General features: G+C 39.2%; 1 protein-coding gene across 2 annotated transcripts in view; it reads right to left on the reverse strand.

The window, feature by feature from the left end:
• The window catches only part of SLC2A2 (solute carrier family 2 member 2), a 32,032-nt gene extending 11,926 nt beyond the window's left edge, over positions 1 to 20,106 (reverse strand). The window contains exons 1-5 of one of the 2 annotated variants that reach the window (XM_058730494.1): positions 19,988 to 20,087; positions 15,772 to 15,974; positions 12,219 to 12,311; positions 8,728 to 8,990; positions 1,283 to 1,407 (exon numbers count right to left, since the gene is read on the reverse strand). In XM_058730494.1, the coding sequence (XP_058586477.1) occupies positions 1,283 to 1,407; positions 8,728 to 8,990; positions 12,219 to 12,311; positions 15,772 to 15,789 (499 nt within the window). In that variant the 5' untranslated portion in view covers positions 15,790 to 15,974; positions 19,988 to 20,087. Of the gene's footprint in view, positions 1 to 1,282; positions 1,408 to 8,727; positions 8,991 to 12,218; positions 12,312 to 15,771; positions 15,975 to 19,987 lie in introns of both variants that reach the window. The other variant, XM_058730495.1, reaches the window with a different exon arrangement.
• Positions 20,107 to 22,357: the final 2,251 nt, after the last annotated feature.

Here is a 22,357-nt window from a genome sequence, read left to right on the forward strand (position 1 = left end):
GAAGAAAGAAGAATCATGATTTGGGCCTCCTCAATAGTGTTATTATTTGCATTTTACAGAAGGTTCAGTTAATATATCTAAGGCCAGGCCGAGATAGTGCCAGAATTGATACATGCTGAATGTAAATCTTGCCACATGTGGGTTGACTCTTCACCTTGATAAAGCTATCCTAACTTTTAGCTATTTATATTAACATTGAAAATAACAAAAAAAAATACTTTTAATTAAGTTATTAACTTATGGCTATTTTAGACTTTTGTTTTACCTGATCACTGAAGACACATGAAACTATATAGTCTTTTCTCTTTGGAAGTAAATGTAAACATTTTATACATCATTTTGTGCTCTCGCACGTCCCCTCCTCCCGCGCCCCCAGCCCCAGTGAATATTAGTGCTCTGAAAGGCAGCTATGATTTGGGACAATGTAAAACCTTGGCTCCAAACCACCAGAATCAGGGCTTCACTTGCACTGAGAAGCTAAAGATTTGGCTATTGTAGAGATTAAGTGATCCTCCCTTTGTTCACACCCCTGCTGGTTAAATTTGCTTCTGAAAGTTTGAAACCTCTAAAAGTTTGAAAAGCTGTTTCCCAGAACTAGTCATTCCAGATATTCAGATGTGAGGCTCACAGGGGGAGCATCCTTCATCCATTGTGAACTCTTCAATCATCTGCTGCTGCGTGACTCCCTCTCCTTATGGTCACGTCACTGTAATGCTTCACCCAACCATGTCTGGAATCCAATGGCTAGGGAATGTGGTCTGAGAGATGGGCCTGAGTGTCAAGGTCTTTCCAGAAAGGAGAGACAGAAACATAAGTGGCCAAATAGGCCCAAAGAGCTGAGTTGGGGGTTGCGGGTATAGAAGCATGCTACTGTCTCCCGCACAACAGAAGCGATAACGACAGCTAGCTTTTCTTGGCAGCTTGCTGTAGTCAGATCCTATGCTGAACATTTACATGTATTCTCACAAGTGCCTTACATGGTAGATATTATCTCTTTCATTTAACGGATAATGAAACTAAGAGTTAAATAATTTATCTGAGATGATACCACTAGAAACTGCCATGAGCAAGAAGATAGCTTCACAACTCCCACTTACTGGTCCCAAACCTGCTTGACTCTGGACTTCAATTTCATGCTATTGCCTTTCCCTTTTGTGACACCACCTTAGGCTCAAAAACTTCCCTGCATGTTACCACATCTGCCATTAGAATTTTTCAGACACGTGTGTGTGTGTGTGTGTGTGTGTGTGTGTGTGCGAGCACATGCACATGTATGACTTACCACAATAGAGTCCTGATATACTTCTTCCTGAAATTATAAGAATGTGAGATGGTCCCAGTTTGGAAAACCCCATCAAGAGAGCTCCAGCTAATGAGAGAACATTTGCTACTAACATGGCCTTGATTCTGAAATTTTAAAAAGCAAGGATTATAAGTTCAGCATCAAAACTTGATAAAATTATTTGCCCTCAGAGTATGCTAAGGTATTTACCTAAGAGCAGTTATTTTAATTTTGCTGAAACAGCTAGTTGGGGATCTTAAACCATGACTGCTAGTTTGATTTATCTGTTGTCTAAAGCATTAACGATTAATGTTTATAATGAGAAAATCTGAGTTTCATGCACATGATCTCCACATTTTAATAGAGACGATTCAATTGTGGTGATGACTGATTTGCTTTAAGATAATACTTCTGAGGGGCGCCTGGGTGGCGCAGTCGGTTAAGCGTCCGACTTCAGCCAGGTCACGATCTCGCGGTCCGTGAGTTCGAGCCCCGCGTCAGGCTCTGGGCTGATGGCTCGGAGCCTGGAGCCTGTTTCCGATTCTGTGTCTCCCTCTCTCTCTGCCCCTCCCCCGTTCATGCTCTGTCTCTCTCTGTCCCAAAAATAAATAAAAAACGTTGAAAAAAAAATTTAAAAAAAAAAAAAAAAAAAAAAAAGATAATACTTCTGAAACTTTTTCTTTCTTTTTTTTTTCTTCTGAAACTTTTTCAAACAATTAACTAATTAAGTTTTCTTCAAGAGGGCACCTGGCTGGCTCAGTTGATAGAACATGTGACTCTTGATCTCAGGGTGTGGAGTTCAAGCCCTACATTGGGGGTGGAGCTTACTTTAAAAAAAAAAAGAGTACAGATACCATTAAAAATAAAAATAAATAATTAAGTTTTCTTCAAGTTGATTGCTGTAAGGCATAATTGCCTGTTGATAGCTATATTCAACACTGTAGTTGTAACTTATGACTTTCTTTCTTTCTTTCTTTCTTTCTTTCTTTCTTTCTTTCTTTCTTTCTTTTCTCTCTTCCTTCCTTCCTTCCTTCCTTCCTTCCTTCCTTCCTTCCTTCCTTTCTTAATGGTGCACATTTTTAGTTGATGTAGGTCATGTAAGGAACTTTCAAAGTTAAATTTCCTTTAACATGAATTACTTGGAAATAAATTAAAATATACTTTGACTTTAAGCCTTATCAAAGAGAATTATAATTATTCTTATTTTGACATCATATGTCATATTTCCAGAATCAATGAATTAGTGTCAACCAATGTAAAACATGTAATCAAGTTGACAATAGTAACAAAAATATCATTTTCAAAATTAATCATATGAAAATTAACATTTGCAGACATCTGATAGTTTTACTCCCATTAAATGGAAAATTGGGGCACAAAAACCTCCTTTAAAGTTCAGTAGATGATGATAAGGACAATAAAAGAATCTAAATGGGAGTGTGGGGAAATATTTGTGCCACAAACAAATGTCAGCACCTTGTTATATTCTATGTCAATGTTTCAAACTTGAATAGGTGAGCTTTTTCTAAACAAGTATCTTTAACGCCGAGGAGATTTTTTTTTTCTGGAGAGTAAAACTATGTAGTCTTATTCTTCAGTGATTGCCCACAACTATAGGCTTAATAATATCCTCCAAGAGTCCACATCCTGATCTTCAGAACCTGGCAATACGTTATCTTATATAATAAAAGGGATTTTGCAGGCATGATTAAATCGAGGACACTGAGATAAAGAGATTACCTTGGATTGTTCTGGTGGACCCAGTGATGGAATCACTAGTATTCTTATAAGAGGACAGCAGAGGAGAAGATAATGTGATGACAGAAGTAAGATTGGAGTAATGTGCTTTGAAGATTGAGTGAGGGGCCACAAGCCAAGCAATATAGGTGACCACTGGAAGCTGGAAAAGGGCACAGAAATGAGTTTTTCCCTCAGAACATCTAGAAGGAACCAGCCCTAAAGGCATCAAAATTGGCAAAGATGAAGTCAAGCTTTCACTTTTTGCAGATGACATGATATTATACATGGAAAATCTGATAAACTCCACCAAAAGTCTGCTAGAACTGATACATAAATTCAGCAAAGTTGCAGGATACAAAATCAATGTACAGAAATCAGTTGCATTCTTATACACCAATAATGAAGCAACAGAAAGACAAATAAAGAAACTGATCCCATTCACAATTGCACCAAGAAGCATAAAATACCTAGGAATAAATCTAACCAAAGACGTACAAGATCTGTGTGCTAAAAACCATAGAAAGCTTATGAAGGAAATTGAAGAAGATATAAAGAAATGGAAAAACATTCCATGCTCATGGATTGGAAGAATAAATATTGTTAAAATGTCAATACTACCCAAAGCTATCTACACATTCAATGCAACCCCAATCAAAATTGCACCAGCATTCTCAAAGCTAGAACAAGCAATCCTAAAATTTGTATGGAAACACAAAAGGCCCCAAATAGCCAAAGTAATTTTGAAGAAGAAGACCAAAGCAGGAGGCATCACAATCCCAGACTTTAGCCTCTACTACAAAGCTGTCATCATCAAGACAGCATGGTATTGGCACAAAAACAGACACATAGACCAATGGAATAGAATAGAAACCCCCGAACTAGACCCACAAATGTATGGCCAACTAATCTTTGACAAAGCAGGAAAGAGTATCCAATGGCAAAAAAAGACAGTCTCTTTAGCAAGTGGTGCTGGGAGAACTGGACAACAACATGCAGAAGAATGAAACTAGACCACTTTCTTACACCATTCACAAAAATAAACTCAAAATGGATAAAGGACCTGAATGTGAGACAGGAAACCATCAAAACCTTAGAGGAGAAAGCAGGAAAAGACCTCTCTGACCTCAGCCGCAGCAATTTCTTACTTGACACATCCCCAAAGGCAAGCAAATTAAAAGCAAAAATGAACTATTGGGACCTCATCAAGATAAAAAGCTTCTGCACAGCAAAGGAAACAATCAACAAAACTAAAAGGCAACCGATGGAATGGGAAAAGATATTTGCAAATGACATATCGGACAAAGAGCTCACCAAACTCCACACCCGAAAAACAAATAACCCAGTGAAGAAATGGGCAGAAAACATGAATAGACACTTCTCTAAAGAAGACATCCAGATGGCCAACAGGCACATGAAAAGATGCTCAACATTGCTCCTCCTCAGGGAAATACAAATCAAAACTACGCTGAAATATTATCTCATGCCAGTCAGAGTGGCCAAAATGAACAGATCAGGAGACTATATATGCCAGAGAGGATGTGGAGAAACGGGAACCCTCTTACACTGTTGGTGGGAGTGCAAACTGGTACAGCCACTCTGGAAAACAGTGTGGAGGTTCCTCAAAAAATTAAAAATAGATCTACCCTATGACCCAGCAGTAGCACTGCTAGGAATTTACCCAAGGGACACAGGAGTACTGATGCATAGGGGCACTTGTACCCCAAAGTTTATAGCAGCACTCTCAACAATAGCCAAATTGTGGAAATTGTGGTTTAATACTGGGGCGCCTGGGTGGTTCAGTTGGTTAAGTGTCCGACTTCAGCTCATGTCACGATCTCGCGGTCCGTGAGTTCGAGCCCCGTGTCGGGCTTTGGGCTGATGGTTTGGAGCCTGGAGCCTGCAGCCTGCTTCCGATTCTGTGTCTCCCTCTCTCTCTGCCCCTCCCCCATTCATGCTCTGTCTCTCTGTGTCTCAAAAATAAATAAACGTTAAAAAAAATAAAAAAAAAATAAAAAGAAATTGTGGTTTATATACACAATGGAGTACTATGTGGCAATGAGAAAGAATGAAATATGGCCTTTGTAGCAACATGGATGGAACTGGAGAGTGTTATGCTAAGTGAAATAAGCCATACAGAGAAAGACAGATACCATATGGTTTCACTCTTATGTGGATCCTGAGAAACTTAACAGAAACCCATGGGGGAGGGGAAGGAGAAAAAAAAAAAAAGAGGTTAGAGTGGGAGAGAGTCAAAGCATAAGAGACTCTTAAAAACTGAGAACAAACTGAGGGTTGATGGGAGGTGGGAGGGAGGGGAGGGTGGGTGATGGGCATTGAGGAGGACACCTTTTGGGATGAGCACTGTGTGTTGTATGGAAACTAATTTGACAATAAATTTCATATATTAAAAAAAACTTAATAAAAAAATAAAAAGTAAATTGAAAAAAAAAATAGAAGAAACCAGCCCTGCTGACACCTCGGCTTCAGCCAAATGAAACTGAATTTGGGCTTCTAACCTCCAAAACTGTAAGAAAATTAATTTGTGTTGTTTTCAGCCACTGCTTAGGGTAACTCATTAGAGCAGTAATAGAAAAACAATATATGTGAATTGTCAACTACTCAAAGGGAAGGAAAACAGTGATTTAGAGCTGACCAACTTCAGAGCTGCAGAGCAGAACAAGACAGGGCTATTTCTCTGTGAAGTGCCTTTTCTTTACACAAGGACAGAAGACAAACAAATTCAATAATTGACCTTAAGAAAACTGTTATTAGCTGGCTAGTCGTATATTCTATTAGGGAGAATATTCTATTAGGCAGAAAAACTCTTAAAAGAGATAGCCTGAAAGTACTTTTGGTGCCAGATTGCTCTTAAGTCCCTCTTCCTTAACCACCAAGGGATGCTAGAGCACTTTGTACAACTTAGAGGATTTTAACTTCTGCTCAGACGGGAGAAATGGCCAAGAATGAATAATCTAAAAATGCATGACATTGTTGAATCAGGGAGAAAGAATATATTTCTAAGTATATTTCTTTAAATTTTGCTCTAAATATTCCTGTTAGCGTAGGCATTATCACTGTCATCCTGTCATCATCATTGTCTTCATCATCATCATCATCATCATCATCATCACCATCAGCATCACAGTAAAGCTACATTCAGGGCTTGCTTACTATGTGTTGGGCATTGTGATAAACCTCTGTGTATGTTCTCATGTAATCCTCGTAATGATGCTACGAGTTAGGTATTATTTTTTTCTTACATTGTAGATGGAGGGGGAAACATCTTAGAGGACCTAAGTAACTTGTTCATTTTCACACAACTATTAAGTGACAGAGCTGGGAGCTGATCTGTGTGAAATGAGAGGTTAATGTTTGGTTTTAGTGAGTTCCATTGTTTATATAAAAGAAAGAGTGTATTCAAATGCAAGGTATGTACACCTTATGTACAACTTATGGTAGCATGGATTGATTGCACAGATCATGATCTCCTCCACCATATCCTTGTAATTAAATTTTCAGAACACAGCCTCTGGAAAAATTGACCCTGAGAAGCCAAATCTATAAAACAGTGGCCACAGACATTTATTACCTATTTCACAATTACAAGGAAAGAGTTTTTAAAGCAGTAATAGAAATATACATTTTTCTTTATTTATTTTTAACTGATGGAGCAACGACCTGGTCAATAAGGAAAATCATGACATTTATCAGTGACTCTTCCTAGAAAAATAGTTTTATAGGAGAGACTAAACCCTTTTGTCTTAATTTTGATGTTAAAATTATTAATTTGTGGCTCTTTTCATGGAGAATCATTTTTCTACTGAGAGCTGGAAGAAGCATCACTTTTAGTTTACCATAAGTCATTTGATAAATAATCATTTGACATGGTTTTGGGGTATGATCATTGTTGATGCTAAATTCTAAGACTTGAGAGGGCATGCATCTGTTTCCTTCAGTAGGACCTGAAATAAATGTTTTAGAGTATGTCACTGGACCTGCCAGAATCTCATCTCTAAATGAGATGACAATAAGGACTTAAGTTCTCTTTCTTTCTTTTCTTTCTTTCTTTCTTTCTTTCTTTCTTTCTTTCTTTCTTTCTTTCTTTCTCTCTCTCTCTCTCTCTCTCTCTCTCTCTCTCTCTCTCTCTCTCTTTTCTTTCTTTCTTTCTTTCTTTCTTTCTTTCTTTCTTTCTTTCTTTCTTTCTTTCTTTCTTTCTTTCTTTCTTCTTTCAGCTTCATGCCCAGCTTGGGGCTTGAACTCATGACCCTAAGATCAAGAGTCACAGGCTCCACCAACTGAGCCAGCCAAGTGCCCCTTAAATTTTTTCTTTAAGAATGGGAAGAGGTAGAAAATATCAGTAGCTGGTGAAAGAATTGGTTGGTTCATGTTATAAAATTTAACTTTGGTTAATTTTATTTATTTTAGAAATAATCTAGACAATTTTCCAATTACTGCTTAAACCAATTTGGTTCAAATTAAAATGATTTAATTTTTTTAAACAATTTAAGTCAGTTTATGAACCCTGTAACTTATGGATTCTAAGTTCAGCTAAACACGTGTAAATTGAGAAAAATGTGAGAAACTGACTCTTTTATGGTAGAGGAATGTCCTTTCAAACAAGAACAAGAATAAAACTTAGGTTATTAGGTTATTCAGTATTTAAGAAAACTTCTTACAGTCTTGTTATATAAAATCTCCAGTGCAAGAGGAAGAAATTTTCAGTACTTTAATAACCAGAGAGATAAAATTATAATTTAAAGTAGGAATTTAAAAAGCTAAATTAATTTTAATCCAGAATTACTAAAATAGATGCCTATATCATTTACATCTTTAAATATTTTTGCATTTTCTAAATTGTCCATATTTGCATATTTATTTTTATCATCAGAAAAAATATAATTAATAAACAAAAGGTGGCCTCAAAAAGTAGAAAATAAATCTAAAAAAACCCAACCATTTGATTTTTCTGATTTTTCTGATTTTATTTCCTCTCTCTGGGGGTGGGGGCAGAATCCCAACTTAGTATGTCACATGACTAAATGAAAGAAATTTGAGTCTGAAGGAGTTCCAGTGATGTTTTAAATCCAAAACACCTGGTAAAAACTAGAGTAAAGAAATGGAGACACTATTTGTTTCATCTCTGGTTCGGGCTTTGACATAGCAGTAGCAGCAGCTAGAAACCCAGGCCAACTGTATTGGGCAACTGAGAGTTAGGGATATTGGTTTGACCTTAGGACTTGACTGATCCAAATGCCAAATTCTAATTTGAAAATGAAAAACTGGGGGTCTGAGAAATGGAGTGATTTGGGGAAGCAAACAATGGATTCCCTGGTTAAAAATTTCACTCTTGGCTTTTCTATAGTTCTTGAGTTAACCATTTGTGTAGTGGTTTCTTAACATATTTTTAAAACTAATGAATTTAGAGAATCAAAACATTTCTGTGGAAATACACACCAAATTCAGTTTTGCTATGAATGCTTCCACAATTAAGCAGACTAGGGCAAGAGCTTTCTCCATTATTCAGTCTAAAACCAACCTAACTGATAGGGTCATGAATTGAAAAACAAACAAACAAACAAACAAACAAACAAAAAACAACTTCAAAACTATTCCACAAAAGGAAAGATGATTTCTTCCTAAACAAAGTCTTAACAAACCCCAAATACTAGTTTCCATGTTTATGCTTATTTATGAAACTTGCCTACCTTCCAAGCTGGTCTCCAAGCCACCCACCAAAGAAGGATGCAATCATTCCACCAACTGCAAAGCTAGACACAGACAAGGACCAGAGCATGGTAATGAGGCTAGTAGATGTTGTAGTCTCTTCCTCCTCCAAAGAGGTTGGTGTTGAATCCCTTAGGTATGGGATTGTGGGCAGGTCATTTGTACTGTTGATAGTATAGTTGTTGATAGCTTTTCGGTCTTCCAGTGGAATACCCAAAACATATTCATAATGGGATATTATTACCTGGGGAAATAAAATAAAGAAAAATAGCTCCAACATCTCATATACTCTATACACTTTTTTCTTTGTTTTTCCTTTAGAATGTTTGTTAGGTGTTTAAAAGTGTCATCCCAATTATGTGTGTTATATACATGCAGTCACAGATAGATTTATTTACAGTTGACCATATCCTGTAAAACAGAGGTCGCAAATTCCAGTGCCTACAGGAACTAGGCAGCAACAAATAAGTGAAGGAGAACCTTGATAGCTAGGAGAACTGAAATAGTCTCTACTATTGAGACTATAATAGTAAGTGGGCAAGGTTATAGCACTGGAGAGCATTTGCCTCACCTAAAGGAGGAAGCTGCAAATGTGAGACTAGTGTTTCATGACCTTTAATTTTTAAAAAGAAGCCAGAAATCTTGGGGTGCCTGGGTGGCTCAGTCAGTTAATCATCCAATTCGTGGTTTCGGCTCAGGTCATGAACTCTTGGTTTGTGAGTTCAAGCTCTGAATCGGGCTCTGCACTGGCAGTGTGGGATTCTCTCTGCTTGGGATTCTCTCTCTCTGCCCCTCCCCTGCTTTCTCTCTCAAAATAAATAAATAAATACATAAATAAATAAATAAATAAATAAATAAATAGAAAGAAACCAGAAATCTGTATTTTTATATAAAATTCTTTAAGTTTTAAATGCAAGCAGCTATTCAAATGGAAAATATTCTGCAGGCTAAAAAGACTAGGTGCTGTATCCTTGCTAGAAGTATGCTATAAATTTAGCAATAAACTTCCTGGCAGCCAGCTCAAAGAGAAGAAAACAATCCTGTATCCTGATGAATTTCAAAGATAAAAACAACTCAGTGGCCCCTCAGAAGGTGTTGGGACCTGAAGGAATTTTTTTCCTCTGGGTCCCCACAGAGTTTGGTGTGTAATATAATGAACAATTCTCAGAACTAAATTTCACAGCACCATTATTTTATCATGTGTTGCTGAAGAGGCAAAGATCCTACCAAAATATAATTTAGTAAAGGCACAGCCTTCAGACTTCCTTCTTTGTCCTTCCTCTCAGTGATGGTTTGGTCACTATTGAGTGGTCTGGGAGGACCTCTGACAAGGACCTGGAATACAACTGACTAGGTTGCCAGTCATAGGGTAAAGCCCTATGTGGTAAAGTCAACTGAGTGAGGGAGGGAAGTGACGTCCTCTTATGATAAAAGAAGTCTGACCATGACATTACCTCATTAGCAGACCACTCTATAGGGATAATATACATAGAAAAAAGGCTAGAAGGAAACATCCAAAATGTTCTCAGCTGTTTGCTCTATGTGGTAGAATAATTATAGATGATTATTTCTAACACTTTCTGTAACAGGTATGTGTAGCTTTTTGTTTTTCTTTTTAAATTTCTTTTGAGAGAGAGAAAAGGAGAGTGTGTGCATGTGCACGTGTGGGCAAGTGGGGGGAGAGGCAGAGAGAGAGGAGAGAGAATCCCAAGCAGGCTCTGTGCTGTCAGTGCAGAGCCCTACTCAGGTATCGATCTCATGAACCATGAGATCATGACCTGGGTTGAAATCAAGTCAAACGCTTAACCAACTGAGCTACCCAGGTGCCCCTGTATAATTTTTTATAATCATAAAAAAGTGTGACTTTAAAATACCCTAAAATAATGCCAAATGTCATCCCACTAACAAAAACAAATGAAGCTGAATGATTATTATTCTATAATGGTGTTTAAGTGGCTTGTTAAACACAGAAAAGAGGGGCTCTAGATAAGGCACTAAGCCGGATGCCAGTCGGGGATCCTGTTTTCAAGTCTGGCTCTAGAACTTGGATTGAAGGAGGGGAAACCTTAGACTAATTTCCCCTCTCCTTCCCTGGAGAGGATGGTTTAAATAGAATGTGAAAAGATCTTCCACAAAAAAGAGGCTTGCTGATTCTGAATTATGGTGATGTTGAACCAAATTTCAAGAAGCCTGGTAAATTGGCATGAGTTGTCATCACTCAGAAAAAAAGCCATGACCGTCAGCATTATCATCTAAATCTCTCACCCTCGGCAAGACCGTCACACCCATGAGAATATTATGCGGCACCTGACCAAAGCACATCTTCTGGTCCAAGGAGCAGCCCTTCCAGGGTTGTATATTCTATACATACGATCACAGGTAGATTTATTTATTGTTGACCATATCTGTGGCCAGCACACATTTTCCATGGAGCCCAACATTGTAAGAGAAGCAGATGAAATATGATTTATTCACAGAAGGCACCCAACAAATGCTTGCACTTTCACCTTCTGCCACTCCTTCCCCCCACCTTCTCTCCTCTCTTTCTTTACTCATGGAACACTTTATTGAACCCCGTTATGCCAATGACAGGAAGAGGAATGAGACATCAATCCTGACCTAAATGACCCGACAGCCTTCATTAGAGCAAGGGGGGTGAATTCCTGGTTTCCCCACTTACAAGCCATGGGAGCTGAGAAAAATGACAGCCCTCTCCTATTTATTCATTGGATACCATAGTAGGGATGCACAAAATAAATGAGAAAAGTTATAGAAATTACTCAATATTAAAAAAAAATACCCATCCAAATAGTTATTATGGAGAAAATCCAAATTTTTATTGGACTTCTTGACTATTATTAAATAGTTTCATATTATTTTTCTTTGAATTAGCTATGGGAGACAGAAGTAGGAGGAAGGACTAGGACGTTTTTAGTGTTAAGTTTCCTAAAGGTTTTCAACTGACCTAGAATTGGGTATAATAAGGTTTTTAGAGGTCAAACTAGAGAGAACATATGTTAAAGTGCCCGATGCACAGTGAGTTGGTGCTCAGTAAAAGTTAGTGCACTAAAATCCTTCTATTGCTTCCTCTTATTCCCTGGCATTTTTCATTGATTTTTCCACTCACGTATGGTGGGGGGCTCTGAATCAAGGCTGCAATAAGCTCTTCAGTTTTTAAAAACAACATCAATAGGCATGTGGTATTCTGGCTAGAGTTTTCTGTGAGCTCAGCAAACAGCAGAGTCAGAGATCAGGAGTTGTTTATTGCCCTTTCTTTCTTTGTGAAGGTGATAGAGGAGTCAAGGCCAAGTTATCAGCTCTGAAACCACGCACATGGTGCCTGACGGAATGCTGGGATTACCCTGTGTTCTCCACGTGGGCACACTTTATCTCTGTGTATGAGGAACGCAGATCTTTCAGTCACTGACAGAAATCGCCACAAAGAGAATTGAATTGTACATGTTTCACTTGCCTCTTGAGGTGCGTTGATCACGCCAATATCATATCCAAACTGGAAGGAACCTAGTGCAGCTGTGACGACAGCGAAAACCAAAGTCCCGGTGACCTGTGGGGAATGAAACACAGGGCTGGGAAACACTAGGCAATTTCAGTTACCTGCCATCCTGTCGGTCTGCAGCTTGGACTTCTGACAGGCTCCACAGGCTGGTTCTTGATCCTTGATACTCATTCACAGTATGCCTTATGTTCCCAGCAGGCGTCATTCATACAGGAATGTAAAAGCCATTCATCATGTCCTCTACACTGCTAAAGCTGAGAGAAGTTTGGGACAATTTCTTCCAAGAGAGTAACGAAACATCCTTTTACATATATATATATATATATATATATATATATATATATATATACACACACACACACACACACACAAATATATATATATGTATATATTTAAGATTCAAAATCAGGACTGAGGACTAGAATCGCTACTGACTGAAGGCAACTGCCATGACAGAAACAGTCAGTTTATATCATTGGGAGAAGTCAAATAAGACACCAGTAACAAAGAGATAGGGGGCGCTCCTGGGCATTGCTGTTGTACAAAACCACCTCAAAACTCATATAAGAGGCATAGGCCAGGCTTTATCACAACCACATCACCTTCCATGTAAGGATAATTTTCAAGATTTGCAACTAGTTGAACCTAGAGCTATGGATTAAAGCATGTTCTTTTCTTCCCAACTCCATGTAGCTACAAAAAACAGTGTAGAAAGGAACATTTATTCCCTTCAACTCAAAATTACACGTCTGACCATCTTAGAGAAATCATATCGTACATATGGAATCACGTTTCAGGATATTTGATGAAGCAGTGTGTGTGTGTGTGTGTGTGTGTGTGTGTGTGTGTGTGTGATAGAAAAAATTGTAGAAAGAACCTAAATGTCATTCAGTGGAAAATGGCCAGATAGACTCAAATACATCATAAGACCTATAACTTGCTATGCTGCAGTTAAAAAGAATAATGTGACTGTTATGTACTGACTTATTGTTAAGTGACAAATGAAGCTGTGTAATCTCATTAATATTTTTTTAAAAAGGCTTAAACCCGAGTATTCTTTGATTTGTGCATGTTGTATGTAAGTCATAGAATATTTTCTTGAAGAAAAAATAACAAAAGGATGATTGTTGAGGAATATGAGACTAGAGAAGAGGGTATTTTTTCTTTTATTTATACTATGAGTCGTTTTATGAGGAAATAATTTCATATATAATTACATAATTTAAATGTTTAAATAAATAACATGGACTATTGTAAAAATTCAATTGCACAAATGAATGAGTCATATCAACATGGATTCCAGTTCCCACTCTGATATTTAGGGAGTATGTGACCCAAGCCACTTCTCCTATAGGATCCTCAGTTTTTCTCTAAATTGGGGGATGATTGTAAACCCCTACTCCAGCATGAAAAATAGCTTATTAGTCAGGTCCCCTCATTCCCTAATAAAGCTAGAGATCAGAAATTTCAGTGTCCTCATCCACAAAGTATAATCACAGAACCAGCCCGAGAGCCCTTGAGGTTAGAGTCTAGTGGTCTTATAACCAGACCCGAGTTAGAGAGCTTGTTACAGGTGTAGCTTCCTGGAGTTCATCCCAGACCTATTACTGGGTTGGACTCTCTGGGGAGAGAATTGGGAATCTGTAGGTTTGTCCTCTTTCCACTAATTCAGAATCAAGTTCAGGTGGCACCTCTGTAGACTTTTCTTCCCAGCAACCTCCTTCCCTGAAAGGACTTAAAAACTTTCCCCAAAGATATGATAATATTATATATGTATATCTTAAAAGAAGCATATATACCTCATATAATATGCATTATATATTGAGATATAAACCATATGTATATTTATACATATACATAATAAAATAATTGTAAATAAATTCAAAGTAAAATGTACATGTGTGTATACATACACACAATATGCTACATGGTGTATGGGATTACCAGAGTTTTTGAATTATCCTTTAACATGTAACTAGATCTCTAATACCTAGTGCCTCAGGCAGCCAAAGCTAAAATGAGTTCCATTTACTTGGTTGGTGGTTTTTCCTCAAATCCTTTTTCCCCTTCAGCTGTTTCCAAGGACAGGGAATTTCATCCTTTCATTTTATTTATAGGGAGTAACCAGCAGCAGCAGTGAGGGGCCCAGTGGGCACCTTGAGAAGGCTTCAACCCACTTCCCTGATAGTGTCTATCACTACAATCTAGACAATCTGATATTAGGTGCAATGCAAACACAGCTTCAAGGCCTGTTACTGAATATTTATGTCTAGTGCATGCCTATTCATTGCTCTATGTGTATCATCTCTTTTAACTGCTCTCAGTTTTCTCTTATTTGTCTAATAAATGAAACTAGTTTATTATCTTAAAGTTCTTGTAGGTCAAGAGTCTGGTATGAGTCTCACCAGACTAAAATTAAGATATTGGCAGGTTGTGTTCCTCTCTGGAGGCTGTGGAGGAAAATTCGGGTTGATGGTAGAATTCTGTTCCCCATGGTTGTAGAATCTGTGTTTTTGTGCTGGCTGCAAAGTGAGGGCCATTCCGAGCTCTAGAGGCCACCACATTCCTCGGGTAGTCAGGTCCTCACGCTAATCCTGACCACTGCCGGAAAAGTTCTTCCCTTTGAAGAATTTGTGGGGTTAGATTTGGCCTAGCTGGATAATCCAGGGAGATCTCCCTATCTTAAGGACATTTGTAAAGTCCTTTTTGCCATTTAAGGTAACATATTTATATATTCTGGAGATAAGGTAATGGCCATCTTTGGAGAGCCATTTTTCTACCAACCACACTTCTCATGACAGCACCATCAGCATCCCTATTTTATAGGTAACTAGACTAGATTAAGGTCTCAGAGGCAGTAACTTGTACAATAATGACATGGATCCAGAACTTATGCTTTTAACTAATGGGTTATTTTGCATTTTTCATTGGTCAGAAATAGACATTCAAAATTCAAGACATTCAAAATTTCATCTAGTTGGTCAGATAAGGAGCAAACATCTAAAAATCTAGGATCATTATCTTTCTCAATAAAAAAAATATATATCTGGGTTGCCTGGGTGGCTCAGTCAGTTAATCGTCCGACTTCAGTTCAGGTCATGATCTCACAGTTGGTGGGTTCAAGCCCTACATCAAGCTCTGTGCTAAAAGCTCAGAGCCTGGATCCTGCTTTGGATTCTGTGTCTCCCTCTCGCTTGGTCCCTCCCCCGCTCACACTCTGTCTCTCTCAAAAATAAATAAACATTTAAAAAATATATTAAGAGTGCACATATTTATAGAATTTGCAAGTGTGACACTGAAACCAAATCACCAATAGTGCCCAGTTTCAAGTTCACTTTCCCACTACCCACCACACAAATCCCCTCCTTCCTCATCTACCCACAGAAAACTTGTGAAGTTTTTGTACAAAAATACAAAAGGGCCAAAGTTACTCAACTGCTCATCTACAACTCAGTTGAAGAACCTCATGGCCTTCCCACCACCAAATCCAGGGCCATGATATACTCACCCAATTTCTTCCCTTCATCTCCTTTTCTTCCTGTGGCAGAATGTCCAAGTACTTGGTGTCTTAGTGACTGCCCTTCCCACTCCATCCCTGGGCTTCTGCTCTCTGCTGGCTCTCTCCTCCTGCCCCCACCAGACAATCATATAGTTCCTCTCTTCTTATTTTAACAATCCAACTAGTCACCATGCCAGTGGTGAGCAGGGGTGCTATGGAAATGGAAGTTGGTGGTGAAGGTGGTGGCAGTAGCAGATTTGGTCCCCCATAATCTCCATTGGCCCGCCCCTGCCACTCCAAGCAGCGTTAGTTGCTCCTGCATTACTTTGATAAAAACGAAATTTAATTTTCAGAGATCGAAGTTCTCTGGAGCTCCGGTCCCATTACTTTCTAATCACATTGTTCTAAGTCATTACTGTAGCAATTCTGGGGCTGCCCCTAAAACCAATTTCTCATTTTATAGGAATAACAACAACAAAAACAACAAAAAGGAACTGTGAAGGAAATAGTTTTTAAACATTTAGAAATCTTAGAGTGTTCTTAAAGTCCTTGTCCTCTGGTCTTCCTGGCTTCTTTTTTAGAGTTGGCTCTGGTCTTGTCATGCCAAGGGAAGCTGCAGTCTCCCCACTTTAGCTTCCTAAGATGGAAATTTCATCTAGTTGGTCAGATAAGGAATAATGTTATCAATTTGAAGCAGGTCACTTGAATTCCCAACTGAAGCGATAGTTCTAAATATAGAAGTCTCTGGAGCTGTTTGATTTCCTTCCTTCCTTCCTTCCTTCCTTCCTTCCTTCCTTCCTTCCTTCCTTCCTTCCTCTCTTTTTTTTCTCTTTCTCCCTTTCTCCCTTCCTCCTTTCCTTCCTTACATTCTTTCCTTCTCTTTGTTTTTCTCTTATTTCAGGTTTAATTACCCTCTCTGAACTTCACTTTAAACTGGTTCTTTGCTTCCCATCTTTTCTTTTTCAGTTGTGAAATGAAAACAGATAACATTTATAGTCAATCTTCTGTGTGGTTTGGCACTAAGCTTGGTCAAAGAAAGTTTCGTTTATGAGAGGGAATACGTCTGAAGACTGCTACCTTTGAATTAGCTTGTTAACCCCGTCCATTAAATCTGATGCCCAAGAAACTGACTCAAGGTTAGGTACATAGGAGCTAATGAAAACAGTGAGAACTTAGGATCTTACTCTGTACAGGTTCTAAATGGTCGCCTGTTCTTTCAACAGCCTTGTAAGTAGTAATTATTATTATCCTGTCACATATGGAAAAACCAATACACAAAGGGTAAGGAATTTGTCTGAAGGCTAAATACCTACAAAATGGCTGAAGATCTTCAAGCCTTTTCTCTTGGCTTCTTCATGGGCTACAAGATATCTTAGAATGACTACCTTCACTTAGAGCTTAACACTTTTAAGTTAGAGAAACTAGATTCCACATCCAATTAAAAATCTGCTGCTGGATAAATGTGGAAGTATGTAGACTAGGCAAGTGGCTGAATTCTAACATAAAACAAAATGTAATGTTTAATTTGTGGCTTAGAAATCAAAAGGGTTTGTTAAAAAACAGATAGACTTAGAATTCAGGAAACCTCAAAGAGTCCCACCTAGGCCTTTAATAACCCTGAGCCTGTTTCTTTGTCAAAAAAGTGGGTATAATAATAGTTAATGCATAAGATTATCATAAAGATTAAACAAGATACATAATATGGTCTTTCTTAAATTTTTTTTTTTTTTCAACGTTTTTTATTTATTTTTGGGACAGAGAGAAACAGAGCATGAACGGGGGAGGGGCAGAGAAAGAGGGAGACACAGAATCGGAAACAGGCTCCAGGCTCCGAGCCATCAGCCCAGAGCCTGACGCGGGGCTCGAACTCACGGACCGCGAGATCGTGACCTGGCTGAAGTCGGACGCTTAACCGACTGCGCCACCCAGGCGCCCCAATATGGTCTTTCTATAAACAATAAAAGGGCTATAAAACAACTGCATCTTTAATCACATTAGGATCTCATTTATCTCTCTTGTCAACCAACCACCTTTTAACTTTTCATACATCGCCAATAATCTTCACAGCAATACTACAAAGTGCAGGAAGTTATCTTCATTTTGCAGGTGAGGAAATCAGAGCTCACAGAAGATTAAGCAATATTCCAACTACAATACAGCTAGTAACAGATATTCTAGTGTTGGAACCCAGAGCTGGTGTTTGTAAGCTCTCACTGATAAACGCAAAAGCAGATTTTCAGCAGCTACTGATTGACTAGGTCAGGAGGAAAAGCTGATGTCTTCCCTCTAAACTGCATGACTCCAAATGCGAACCTAAAGGTGATCTTGCATCCAACTTTAGAAAACCCCACGGGCCTCTCAAGCCATAGGATTTTCAAGCTGAAAGGGACCTTAGAGAACAGAGGATTCTAGTCTAATTTCTTCATTTTTTACTTGAAGAAAATGAGATCAAGTCTCTTGTCTGAGTTATATAGTGCATTATTGGGCATATCCAATGTGAGAACTCAGGTCTCCTGACCCTCAGTTGCATGTTTATCCCACTTCTTTCAAAGTCTGGGCAGATTTACAAAGCTGCAACATTGTGCTTTCCAACAGTTCCCATTATTTCTGGGTTCCATTATTAGGCAATTCCTTAGTTCTCAAGAAAAGCCCTATGACAGTTTCTCAAGCTCCCAAAGGGAATTTAATCATAGTTCAAAATGAAGCTTGAGCACTTACTACGTGCCAGACACTGTGGTAAGCACATTATCTTCCCTTTTGCAGTATCTTCCAAACTCTAGTTATTTGAATACTACCTTTATTACTTTGCCAAATCTACATACCATCTGTATAGTTTTTAACGTAATATTTGTCTTCATATCATCTTGAAAGTGTTAACTGCTTTAGCTTTATCCTGGGCTGTGATAGGAAATCAGGGTGTCCTAGTTATTTTTAAAATAGGCATCACGTAAATACATAACTATTAGCATTAACAGTCATCTGAACTCTGTAATATTATCTCATTTAAATACCCTCAGACCATAAAAAACTATTGTTATCCCTGCATATCCTATATCATATCCTTCTATTGTATCCCAATATGTTCGCATTTTGTCACAATATAGAAAAACCAAGCTTGCTTAAATAACTCTGGTCTCACGGCAAGTAAGTAGCATCACCATACTCTAAATCCAAGCCTGGCTAACTGCAAAGTCTTTGCTCCCAGCCTCATCACTTACTGACATGAAGAAGTGCTTACAGAAAGTTACATCAGGTCAGAACTTTAGGGGTCCTACTCTTCCAGGGCCACAGATTTACCCACATGTATGATTATGTGCAGGGGTGGGTGAGTTTGGTTGGGGAAAACTTATAAGGGAACAACAGCACTATGACCTTTTTCTCTTTAAGTTTTTATTTTGGAAAATATCATATCTACAGAGAAGCTGAAAAAGTAGTGCAATGACCACTCCATAACCTGTGTTCAAGGATGGCTCACATTTACACTTGTTAAACTTGCACTGTGTGTGTGCGCACGCGTGCATGCACACGTACGTATGTATATCTGTTGTTTTGTTGGAATCATTTGAAAAGAATTTGCACATACTAGTGCCATTTCATTCCTAAATACTTTAGCATGTACTCGTTTAGAACAAAGACATTCTCCTACATAATTATAATACCATATCACACCCAAGAATGTAACAGATATACTAATATTATCTAATAAGCAGCCCATTTTCAAAATTTCCCAACTATCCCTATATTGTCCCTTACAGCTCTTTTCTTCTTTCCAGGATCTAAGATCACCTGTCCCATTTGGTTGTCAGTTCTTAGTCTCCTTTTATCTAGAACAGTCCTTCTACCTCTTGTTTTTCATTCATTGTCATTTTTTTTTTTTAATTTCAGACCAATTTTCACGATTAGTTAGATTCAGGTTAACCTGCCCCTTTTTTTGCACATTCTTTCAGTAATATGGTTATGCAAAATCACTTGAGAAAAAGTTACACAGATTGGTCAGAAAACAGAGTAAATATCCTTAAAATCCTGAATAGATACATGATATAAAATCCTGAATCAAATATATATTTTAGCAGCCAGATGAACTATCAGTTGGCCAAGAGAAGTAGCTTTGATCTGTGGTAGCAACACCCAACATTCCCCAAATCCTCCATATGGTCACCAACTTGAACGAATCCCCCTATTCATTTCCTCAAGCCCATTTAAAATAAACATAACGCTGTTTTACCTTATCTTTTGTCATTTTACCAGTTGGAGTCCTCCTCTGAATTCCAAGTCCTGTAGTGAGTGTGGCACACGCAGCTGGCCAGCCCCTGCCTTTCTCCAGCTTTCTACTAGTTATACATTAGAGGAGGAGGAGCAAGGCAAGGAAGCCGTGTGGCCATGTAAAAGTCCAAATCTAATCTTGGCAGAGGCTGATATTGATGAGAATGTAATCAATAAATGCTTTGTCTTAGTGACTTGTGGCTTCAATGCCTGTGCACCAGCAAAAGAAAATTGGAGTAGGTCCCTTAGGCATGAGTTACAAAGCAGAGATGGTCACACTTTAAGACACGTTAAGTATGCCAGTAATCAGAGATAGGTGAAAAAAGAAATCATTGGGGTCCTTTGTAGAAGGTAAGATGTGCTGGGCCAACATACCATGCTGTGGGGATGACAAAGACAGGGAGAAGGGAGGACACTCCACTCTGCCCCATAGAGAACCAGAACAGTGATGTTTGTGCTTTCCAGCTGGGTTTGTGTAGCCAGAGGCCATTGCGGTCTTGAGTGGTTCACCTGAATGAGCTTTGGAGAGCTGTGAACTTGGGTTTGAATCTCAGCATTTACTGGTGGTGTTATTAAGCGGCTGGCTCACAGTGACTTTTCTGTGCCTTAGTTTTTTTCACCTAATAAAATGAAAATAAGAGAACACACGTTGTTTTGTCGCGTGGATTAAATGTCATAGGAAACTGCTTAGCATAATGCATAAGTGCTCAGCAGTGTTGGCTATTATTATTATTGTTTTGGTGTATGTCAAGAGACACTCGTTGGAGTGGGGTTCTTAAATAAATCTGCCCATATGGCTTGAGTTTGTGCCCTTCTGTGTCTCCTGTATGATATTCAGTCCCTATGGGAGCCCAGGTGGCATCAAAATTGGTTGAACTTGAACTGTGTTTGGCGACGATTGTCACTGGCTCCACTGAGGCTCAGCTGGAACCAGGTCCTAGGGAGGAAATATAACAGAGAGTCCCCCAAGCCAGGGATGTTACAAAGAAACAGACAGTGATAAAGTGAAGAGGTAAAGGAGACTCTGATTTCATGTGTCTTGTATTTTGCTGTCATCCTTTTATTTCAATTACCACTCTCTGCAGGGTAACACAACTGAGTAAATAATTCAACTCAAACCACATACTTTTATTGAGCCCGGTACAGTCTCAGGCTCTGAAATACATGAGATAAATAAAACACGTGGAGCTCGTAAGGTATAAGGACAGATGAATGGAATCACAGACACGCAACACAGTTTTTTTTCTTTAGTAGAAAGGCATGAAGGAATATTATTAGCAATGATAGTTAATCTTTATTGAGTTCTTGCTTGTTGCCAGGTGCTGCTCTCAGCATTTTACATAGATTAACTCGTTCATCGTAACATAAGGCACTCTCCGTTGTTGAGCTAAGCTTTGGGGGAGCAAAGTTAGCCCAGGTAGCCACCTGCCACCACTGACGTTAGTGCGTTGCCAGAGTCTGCTTTCTGCACCAGTTTCAGCGGCTGATGCGAAAGCTTCCCCGTCAGAGCCTCTACAATCAGGGGAGAATTTCTTAGCAATCATCTTCCAGTGACATGACACCGCAATAAAGAGTCTTTGGGCGGCTGTGGAAACTGGGTTACCTTCCAGATTTTTGCCATCCTCTGTTTTTTGAATCTTCCTTTTTAAGAGGCAGCATTGGCCTTGAATGCTGCGTGGGATCTGGCGAGCCTTTAACTTCGGGTGCCGGGCCTTGGGAACAGCGCGCGCAGGGCGCTGTCCTCCTCGCCGTTGGGAGCGCACCCTGGCTAACCGGGACGCGGGACCTTGAGCCACCCAGACCAGCTTCCTCTGGTTTAGCGAGGACCTCTCTTGTTCTGCTCTTGCTCAGAAATGAGTCATCTCCGCACCATTTAGGGAAGGGCTGAAACTATCTCCGGGGTGGGGGTGGAGGGTGGCAGTCACGGTGATTGCCTTGGTGGATTTAGCCCTCGGAGGACGGATACTCCATTTCGACCTCTGGGGAGAGTTTGCTGGGGCGCCCACTGGAGGAGCTGCGGGTCCGATCGATCGATCGCACGGAGGCGTCCTCGTGTTTCCCCGGCTGTAGGATAAAGTCAGGCTTTTTGTGCTTTGCTGTGGGGTTGGGGGCCTCTCAGAGAGGTGCTTCGGTGCCCAGAATCACCCAGAGATCCCTGCCAGGTGGGGTGAAACCAGTTCTGTGTGGTTGTTCTTTAGGCTTCACACTTTAAACCCGTCGGGTCAGATTCTGATTACTTCTTGCTTAATTTAACCTTCGTAGTAGATAACCAGTATCTCTAGGTGGTGAGAGTTTCCAAGTATAGAGAAGAGCCGCTTTTTATTATTATTAT

The sequence above is a fragment of the Neofelis nebulosa genome, chromosome 5, assembly GCF_028018385.1.
Source record: "Neofelis nebulosa isolate mNeoNeb1 chromosome 5, mNeoNeb1.pri, whole genome shotgun sequence".
NCBI lineage: Eukaryota > Metazoa > Chordata > Mammalia > Carnivora > Felidae > Neofelis > Neofelis nebulosa.